The 9,806-nt window shown below is 42.5% G+C and overlaps 1 protein-coding gene across 1 annotated transcript; it reads right to left on the reverse strand.

The window, feature by feature from the left end:
* Window positions 1-4: 4 nt before the first annotated feature.
* On the reverse strand, window positions 5-7,943 carry dcaf7 (ddb1 and cul4 associated factor 7). The gene is made up of 7 exons (XM_053617067.1): window positions 7,403-7,943; window positions 3,823-3,981; window positions 3,219-3,330; window positions 2,546-2,664; window positions 2,226-2,435; window positions 1,970-2,087; window positions 5-1,591 (listed from the first exon to the last, which is right to left on the reverse strand). The coding sequence occupies exons 1-7, from the start codon at window positions 7,538-7,540 to the stop codon at window positions 1,419-1,421; spliced, it is 1,029 nt and encodes a 342-aa protein (XP_053473042.1). The 5' UTR covers window positions 7,541-7,943; the 3' UTR covers window positions 5-1,418.
* Window positions 7,944-9,806: the final 1,863 nt, after the last annotated feature.

Here is a 9,806-nt window from a genome sequence, read left to right on the forward strand (position 1 = left end):
TGTGTGGAAGAACAATGCGAGTTTATTGATAGAAAAAACATTGCAATTGGGCACACAGATGTAAATCACATACACACTCTTTCAGAGGAGACGGTCCGGTCCGGTCCGGTCTGAAACAGCGAGCGCACCGTTGACCGTGAACCTGCATCACAGCTCTACGTGTTCGTGGGCAGGCCGCAAACGACGGCGAATCCGTACGCAAAACAGGTATTACGACACGAACGCTTGCCCCTAGCTTATCTGTAATATTTATATTATACGTATGTACATCTCTCACATCGAGCACAAACATGCTTAAAAAAAATAATAAAAAAAAAAAAAACAAACAAAAAGGAGTGAAATTCTGAACGGCGGGTTTCGGGTTTTTAAATTGGGAGAGTATCGCCGACTCTGATATGAACCTCCTCCGAACGGTGCCGCCTCCGGAGCCTGTCGAATCAGGGTCAGTTCCGGCACTGAACGCGACCGGTGACCCGTGGAGATTATGAGCGATTGTGTTGCTATGACGACAAACCGAACAAGCTACGTCTGTGATCGGCGTTTAAATATGGACGACGTTACGTGAGAGGTTTTGATGATCGCTAACAGGGGAAGAGATAACCGTACTTCGCTCGGCGCACGCGGTTCTCGCCTGCGTGGTACGACGTCGCTTTCGTTTTTTTTTTTTTTACGTTAAATGAAATATCTTTAGGAAAGTTGGAGCGTCGGCACCGTGTTGGTTAAAATACGGTAACTATAAAAACAACCAGCGTGCCGGAGTCACGGCGTGCGCTCGGGAGTAAAATTCCATCAGAACCTCCAACGCAAAACACGCCGCCTTTTCTTTTCTTTCTTTTTTTTTTGCATCTGCGTTTTATTTGAAGCTAATTAAAAGTAAGCGTCGTTCTGAGTTGAAGCTCAGATCAGTGCTCCTGCTGCTGGGTAACTAGTCTTCATTTTCTACTTGAGGGTTGTTGTTTTTTTTTTTTTTTTTACAAAAACAAACAAATAAACAAAATCCCTCTGGTCTCTGGATGCAGAAATATCTACACACGTCATCGCAGAATAACTACACTGCAAACCAAAAACAGAGGATCCAAGCGGCTCTAACACAAACACTTCAACACATACAAATGAAATAAACACACACACACACACACACACACACTCATGTACGCACCTATAAACACATTCTCGCACGCGCGCACACACACACACACACACACACATCTCCCCAGAATCCTGTCCGTTAGCCGAGTCCTCCTGCCATCTCCACTCCTTTGCAGCAGCACAGGAACCAGACCCCAGCTCCAGGTCCGGGTCCGGGTCCGGCTGCGGCACCGTTGTTGTGGCTCTCGCTGGGACTGTCCCCGCTCTCGGTGGTGGTGGTGTTGGTGGGAGAGCTCGGGTCAGCAGCAGCGGCGGCCTCGGCGGAGCTGTTAAACACGCAGGATCTCCAGGCAGTTGTTGTAGCAGATGGCGATCCAGTCGGGCTGAGTGGAAGCCCACTGCACGTTGTTGATCTCGCCCTCGGCTGTGTAGGCCAGGATCGGGTCCTCGATGGCGCGCGGCATCTGCTGGATGTCCCAGATCAGGGCCTGGTGGTCGTCCGCTACGTAGGGAAGGGAAAATAAAGAGAGGGAGAGGGAAGGTGGGGAGGAAGGGGGGGGGAGGAGAGAGGAGAGATTTTTTTTTTATTAAAAAAATATAGAAATAAATGTTTACTTGTTATTAACATGGTAATGTATTATTTTACTACGTACGGTATTAGGATTTTCTGTCATTTATAAACGTTTCATTATTTGTGAAACAATGTTTAACAATTTCATTATTCCATTTCTGAATAATTGTTTTTCTGGATAAAAAGTTAAACTACACTGTTCTCTTGTATAATCCTCAGTGCTATTATTCATGCGTCACACGTACGGATGGATAGATTCTTTAAAAAACTAGGACTCTGTGTGTGTATGTGTGTGTGTGTGTGTGTTACCTGCAGTACAGATGTGGCAGGAGGAGTGAGGGGCCCAGGCGATGCCGTTTACACAGGCGCGGTGGTTGTTCAGCCGAGCCACAGGCGTGCACGGCACACGCACATCCAGAATGACCACCTGAGAAAACACACACACACACACACACACACACACACACACACACACACGAGTGAACATTCTCCATGCACACCTTGCTTCGTACTGAATGACTCCTAGCTCGCCGTAAACCCCCATCCCAGATGTGCGCGAGGTTACCTCCATGCCGTCCATCGCCATGGTAGCCAGGTAGTTGGGGTCCTGCTTGTTCCAGCAGAGGCGGAGCAGTGGGTGGTGCTGAGGATCCTCATAGATGATGGTGCTGTGCTCCAGGTGACGGAGGTCGAACATGCGCACCGAGCCGTCCGCTCCGACCGACGCAAACATGTCGCGGCCTCCGCCTGCACGGCTGAACGCGATGTCGTACACCTGCACGTGTCCCGCACGCACACACACACACACACACACACGAATATACAGTAACAGCTGAGGAATACTGTGCACTGAGCATCATCCTGACGACCGAGATTTCGCCTCACCTCTTTGTCATGGGCGATGAGCTGGGTCTTGACGTGTCCCGACACCTGATTGACTCTCCCCAGCACCTGTCCTGTCTCCAAGCCCCAGATCGTGCAGGTGGTGTCGATACTGGAGGTGCCTGCAGGACCACAAGCGCACACGGACGTTAGATTTAAAGATAAACAGCAAATAAAGATGAGCGAGGATTCCGTCCACCGTCTGAGAAATTCTGAATGAAATTTGGCCGTAGTGATGGTGGGGCTGAGGACAGGGTGCTGCAGGTATAAAGAGGTATAAGTATATATAAGAGGTATAAGGTATAAATATATATTTTTTATATATCTGTATAATTATAAAACATAAGATTTTCACACAAGTCCTAAAAGTAGACCAAGAGAACCCAATAAAACGAACGATACACAATTTTCTAAATAAATGAAGACGTAACCAAATAAACGAAGACGTAAGCAAAATAAAGGAGGCGATTACATGCGTGCGCCCGGTTTTCTAAAACACAGCACGTTCCACGAGGAACGGCGCAGAAAGAACTACAACACTGCTGTAAATATTACCACGGGGTTGGGATGAAATGTTAACGCTGCGGACGCTCCGGAAATACTTTTTTTCTCCCTAGGAATCTCTCAAACGTGTCGTGGAAGCGATTCGCGGTCCGAAAGTATCTGACAGTCTCACCCAGGAGGTTCGGATCCACCTCGTTCCAGTCGAAAGACGTCAGAGGAGCACAGAAGTCCGAGTTCTTGTTGTTGTTGAGGAGGCACTCGAGACGCGTCTCTGTGTCGTTCACCTGAGAGAGAGAGAGGGGGAGGGAGAGAGAGAGAGAATGAACATACATGAAACAGAGAGAGAGAGAGAGAGAGAGAGAGAGAGAGAGAGACGGAGAGAGAGAGAGATGGAGACGGAGAGAGAGAGAGATGGAGACGGAGAGAGAGAGAGATGGAGACGGAGAGAGAGAGATGGAGATGGAGAGAGAGAGATGGAGAGAGAGAGAGAGAGAGAGAGATGGAGACGGAGAGAGAGAGATGGAGATGGAGAGAGAGAGAGAGATGGAGATGGAGAGAGAGAGAGAGAGATGGAGAGAGAGAGATGGAGAGAGAGAGAAAGACAGAGAGAGAGAGAGAGAGAGAGAGAGAGAGAGAGAGAGATGGAGACGGAGCGTGAGAGATGGAGATGGAGAGAGAGAGATGGAGAGACAGTGAGAGAAAGAGACAGTGAGAGACAGCGAAAGAAAGAGAGAAAGAGACAGAGCCGGGGAGACAGAGACAGACAAGCTACACACCCTCCAGATGCGAAGGTAATCTCCGCTGGTAGCCAGCAGGTCCGGGTAAACGCCCTTGGTGTCCGGGATCCACATGATCTTGGTGGTGGGGTACGGATGATCGAACGTGTTCCTGCACACAAACTCGCTGCTCTCCTCATCCAGACCCACGAGCTGCACCTACACACACACACACACACACACACACAATTTATTAAAGCTACGACCCTGAAATGAAGCCACAGAGGAGTTTAAAACGGAGACTAAAATACCTTCAAAACCTTCTTTTCTTAACAACAAATTAATAAATAAATCCATGGACCCTCATGATTACAGCACGGCTTCATTTCCTCGACTACGTCTCAGATTTATTTAGTGGAGTAAAACGGTAATAACACGAGCCCTTTCTTAATGAAACTAGCCGAATTTGCTTTTTCAAAACCTTCAAAATACCAACGTGCAGAAATACGTTTTTAAAAACCCGTCATGCTCACGAGGATAAGACGGCGGATTTTAAACAGCAGCGCAAAGCTCACAAACACGGCTGAAGACGAGCTCGGTGATCCTCTCACATCCGAACAGCGGGAACACAACCAGAGCAGGGGGACGTTTCTAATGGGAAAGGTGCGCGCGTGAATATAAAGTCACGCTTCATAAACCTGCAGCTTGCGATTCTTTTCTGAAGGATTTTATTCCCTTTCTTCATCTGAAAAAGCTTTCCCAGGAAGGCTGTTCCTCTCCGGCCAGGTATACGGTCAGCACGTAACGTTTCAAAACTAAACAAACCCGCAGGAGGCTCTAGAAATGATGCCAAAAGAAGGTGACTACAGGAACAGGTGCATCACGTCACAAGGAGAGTATATGAAGGGATTAAAGGATAAATGCTGGAAGTATTAGAAGACTAGTTTTGTTTTTAACTATTACGGGAATTTTCCGAATACTCCCCCCCCCCCCCCGGTGATTTTAGGAAGTGTTTAATACCTGGAGTACGGCCACCGATACGAGCACTACGAGACTTCATAACAAGGTACGAAGCAGCAGTCAAACAGCTTTTTTTCCCCCCAACGAGACGCGAGTTCCTGACCGTATAAAAAAATTACAATAATAATAAAATCACGGACACGTGAATCCGGACGTGACTAAAACGATCAGACACGCGGAAAATGACGGAGAAAAAACCCAGACATGGCCGATCCGAGCGTAAATATAATAACGGCATAGCACGTGTGTGCATATATAGTAGGGATGTCACAAGAACCGATACTACGGTACCGACATTCTTAAAACGTGACGGTACTTGTTTTTCCGCAGTAGCATTGGTACCGTTGCTTATGAAGGCACCGGGGTTGTGATTCTTCTGGAACTGAAGGGGGCAGCAAATACACGCACGTGTTTTAGTCGGTCCACAAGAGTTAAAGAAGAAGAAGAACGCCTACAAGCACACGGGAAAAACTACAGAAAATGGCGACAATTTTAGCTCCGCCCCGACTCGTTGAGAGGAACGGTAGCGTCAGTTGCAGCCGATCTTTTTGGCCTGCCACCATATCAGTGAATTTAAACTAATGCTAGCATTCAGAGTATAAGGGATGTGTGTGTGTGTGCGCGCGTACGTGTTTAGGAGTGCACCTTAGCACTTAGCACTGTTTTATTAGTCATGAGCTGCGTTTACATGAACAACAATAATCCACTCTTAATCCGATTAAGACCATACTCTAATTAAGAAACTAGCATGTAAACAGCAGTTTTTACTTACCTTAATCTAATTAAGGTCATAATCGAAGTAAGCAATAATCTAATTAAGACAGGTGGAGTACTCCTGTTTTAGTCGCATTATGGACGTGTAGTAGTGACATGTACACACCTTAATCACATTATGAACGTCGTGTGTGAGTTTTCACCGCATTTTGCGACAGGACACGATCACACACGGCAGTTTTACGGCGAACAAGAGAGTTCGGCTGTGTCCAAAATCGCATCCTACTATAGGCCTGTTGTGGGGAAAGATACATGTATCTCGGCTACTATATAGACGGTAACTACGCGATTTGGGACGCGCCCACCGCTTCAAACAGTTGTCTATTAGCACGTACAGCACGACAAATAATTAACTGCACTTAAAGCGTTCGTAAAAAAAATAAATAAAAACACCCAAAACTGTATACGGTCCCATAACGAAGACCAACTGTATGTTGATACGTGAAATTCTGGAGGGACGTCGGACGGCGTGGTGACGTAATGACGCGGGCTGTTAATCTAATTATGTTCTAAAACGTGTAAAACGGGAACATGACAGGAGTATTCTAAAAGCGACTCATGTAAACACCTTAATCACATTATTATCTTACTAGAGTAAGGTCAATAATCAGATTACTGCTGTCCATGTAAACGTAGTCATTGTCAGACGGTGTTTAAAATACCCCCCTTCCAGTATTAGTCCTCCAGGAGTTTTTAATTTTATTTAAAAAATTTTATACCACACCGTGGTATCGACTTTAGTATCGAGTACTTTTTGTGGTATCGGTAACGACTACTAGATTTTTGGTATTGTGATATCCTTAATATATGTACACACACACATATAAATAAAAATATAAATAAATAAATAAAATCAGAAATGACCGCAAGACTCCATGTGAATTTGATCCCGTCCGGACAGGGTTTTATTTGTTTTATTTATTTATTTTTGACAGTTTGAATGAATACCTACTCTTTGGTCAGGTGCGTAATGATATCCTGTAACTCTACGATATCTTCTTTCCACATTAAACTAAAACATACCGTCCATCTACTGTCTGCATCAGTTAACCGTTATCTTCTTCGCTACCCACATCGACCATAAAGCCGTGTTCACTTAATCAAAGAAACCCAAAGCTGCACACTGTGATGAAATAAGCCCCGCCCACGAGTACGAGGCTACATCACAGCACGGCACTGGGGTCGTTTTGTTTTCCCCCCGCCTTCCTCTTCGTTTAGAAAAACTGAGCATCGCTTTAAATATATATATATTTTTTTAAAGTCAGAAATGATCAGAAATTAGCGTGAGGAAAGACGCACTGCTGCTGTAAGGTAGTGTAGTGTAAGACACGCCCACCTGGGGAGGGGGCGGGGTATATACAGTCTAGAGAGCATTTCATTGGACTACTGCGAGACTAGTACAGGATGAGTCAGGAACACAACTTTACTCATTTTATCTTTACTCAATCAAATTCATGAACTACAACATTTAAAAAAAAATTAAAATACCTCCAAAACTTTTTATTTTGTTTATGTTTTTTTTTTCCATGTTTGCTGTCAATAACAATAAGCGACAGCTTTGAAACAACTATTTGGATTTCCGCGCCACTTTAAGATTATTTAAAAGGTATATTATATATTTTTTTCCTCGCTGTAGTTGCTTCTTAAACCCTGTAAAATACAAACATGGATAAAAACCTAAAGTAACAGCAGAAAACAAACAAACAAACACAGCTAGCTAGCGTTCAGCTAGTTTACCTCACAGCTGTGTTTACGCTAGCAAGATTAGCATTTGGTGTCGATATTGTGATGGATATTAATAAATAAAATAAAATAAAAGGTTTTTAATAAAGATAAAATGTTTTACCTTGTTGTTATATTCCTCCACGAAGCTGCCCAAAGCCAGCCGAAAGCGTTTATCAGGCCGGACGCTCCAGTTCATGGCGTAAACCGTCCACGGAGCCTCGTATTTATAAATCTCTTTCCTCTTACCGTGCAGCGACATGTTTCACCGCCGATTAGACACAAATAAACAAACAAACAAACTCGTAAATAAAGTCTTCAACTGAATCCGACACGAACAAGCAGAGAGGACGGGTTCTGGGGACCTGAATGTCCCACGTTGCTGTATTATCTATATTTTCTCCAGACAAAGGCGAGTGTCCTGAATAACACCGACACCGAGCAGCGGATTAGCAACGCGGCTAAAGACCCGGATTCTTCTCCGCGGTTTCTCACCGAACACACTAACTAATACACATATTTTTAAAATGGGGCTTGTGTTACATCAGAAAGACGTTAAAACGCGCTGCATAAATCCCCCCCCTTTTTTATATATATATATATATATTTATATATATATTTCGGGTCTGCAGAAGCGACCGAAGCGCGTCGGGGAGGATTTTTTCATCCAGAAATGTCTTCAGGGATTTCAAAATAAAAGTCGCGACCTGAAGAAAAACGAGACGCGTGCGTTTAAAAACAAGGCACGTGCGTTTAAAAACAGGATGTGCCTTTAAAAACAAAATGCGTGCGTTTAAAAACAAAATACGTGCGTTTAAAAATGCGTGCCTTTAAAAACAAAATGCATGCGTTTAAAAATAAAATGCGTGCATTTAAAAATAAAATGCGTGCGTTTAAAAATAAAATGCGTACGTTTAAAAATGCGTGCCTTTAAAAACAAAATAAGTGCGTTTAAAAATGTGTGCCTTTAAAAACAAAATGCGTGCGTTTAAAAATAAAATGCGTACGTTTAAAAATGCATGCCTTTAAAAACGAAATGCGTGCGTTTAAAAATAAAATGCGTGCCTTTAAAAATAAAATGCGTGCCTTTAAAAATAAAATGCGTGCCTTTAAAAACAAAATGCATGCCTTTAAAAATAAAATGCGTGCCTTTAATAACAAAATGCATGCGTTTAAAAATAAAATGCGTGCATTTAAAAATGCGTGCCTTTAAAAACAAAATGTGTGCCTTTAAAAATAAAATGTGTGCCTTTAAAAACAAAATGCGTGCATTTAAAAATAAAATGCGTGCATTTAGAAATGCGTGCCTTTAAAAACAAAATGCATGCGTTTAAAAATAAAATGCGTGCCTTAAAAAAATGCGTGCCTTTAAAAACAAAATGCGTGCATTTAAAAATAAAATGTGTGCCTTTAAAAACAAGGCACATGCGTTTAAAAATAAAATGTGTGCCTTTAAAAACAAGGCATATGCGTTTAAAAATAAAATGCGTGCCTTGAAAAACTAGACGCGTGTGTTTAAAAACAAAATGCATGCGTTTAAAAGCGAGACGTGCGTTTAAAAACAAAATGCATGCCTTTAAACACAATGTAAGCGCGTTTAAAAGCGAGATGTGAGTTTAAAAACAAAATGTATGTGTTTAAAAATACAGAAAGAGAGGGAGACGTTATTATGTAAAATAATATACATAAACACATTTTAAGCTTTAAATTACGCTAGTGATGCAGTGCACCGCTGTTCATATTGTGATGTTACATGTCTATGTTACAGTATAAGTAAAACTGCCAAAAAGATTCCATTCTTACAGTAATGTGATCAGGAATTTGGGAGTTTTTATGGCTGTTAATTGCACATAATGATGTTCCTCTTTAAACTATCTGCATTTTAATCCGAAAATACACACATGCTTTCCTCCCATAGATAGACAGACAGATAGACAGTTAGACAGACAATATACGGAAGATATAACTGTGCATACACAAGTCCTCTGTGTAAATGTAAAAGTCACAATACAGTTACATTCAGAAATTCAAAGGTAGGTTGATGTTATGTGTACTGAAATGAGCTAAAATGATGTGTATTTAAAATGTAATCAGATGTAAATCTGATTATAACTTACATGCTGTTATAGGAAAATAATCAACAAGGAGGTGGTGTGTTACAGTCTAACACAGAGTATTGGATTATTTTACAGTAACAAAACGTTTCAAAGTGTTTTATTTCTCTAATATAACCTGAATTTTCCCAGCGATTGCATTTTTAAAAAAATATATTTAAAGAGCGCAACATGTTTTTTTAAAAAAAATCCATTTATAGTTGCACTTAATGTTGTAGAACATTCACGAAACAAGTTAGTTAAGGCCTCTGTTTTTTCTCTCATGAAATGAATCAAACAAATGCACATTGTCGTGTTAATGGAGAAACTGCAAAGCCTTTGTCAACTCCTTTGTCAGAAAACTTGAAGAAACAAAGTTATACATCTGACTGTTATAAAGCGCTGAGACTGGAGACTCCTTCCATAAATGCTAAA

Source organism: Ictalurus furcatus, chromosome 2 (genome assembly GCF_023375685.1).
Source record: "Ictalurus furcatus strain D&B chromosome 2, Billie_1.0, whole genome shotgun sequence".
Lineage (NCBI taxonomy): Eukaryota > Metazoa > Chordata > Actinopteri > Siluriformes > Ictaluridae > Ictalurus > Ictalurus furcatus.

What these genes read in the sequence shown, in the direction of transcription:
- dcaf7 (XM_053617067.1), bottom strand. Translation starts at nt 7,540, where the DNA reads ATGTCGCTGCACGGTAAGAGGAAAGAGATTTATAAATACGAGGCTCCG. An exon ending in ATTACCTTCGCATCTGGAGG is followed by an intron (nt 3,331 to 3,822) that starts GTGTGTAGCTTG and finishes TCTCTCTCTCAG; the next exon opens with GTGAACGACACAGAGACGCG. An exon ending in TGGCGATGGACGGCATGGAG is followed by an intron (nt 2,088 to 2,225) that starts GTAACCTCGCGC and finishes GTGTTTTCTCAG; the next exon opens with GTGGTCATTCTGGATGTGCG.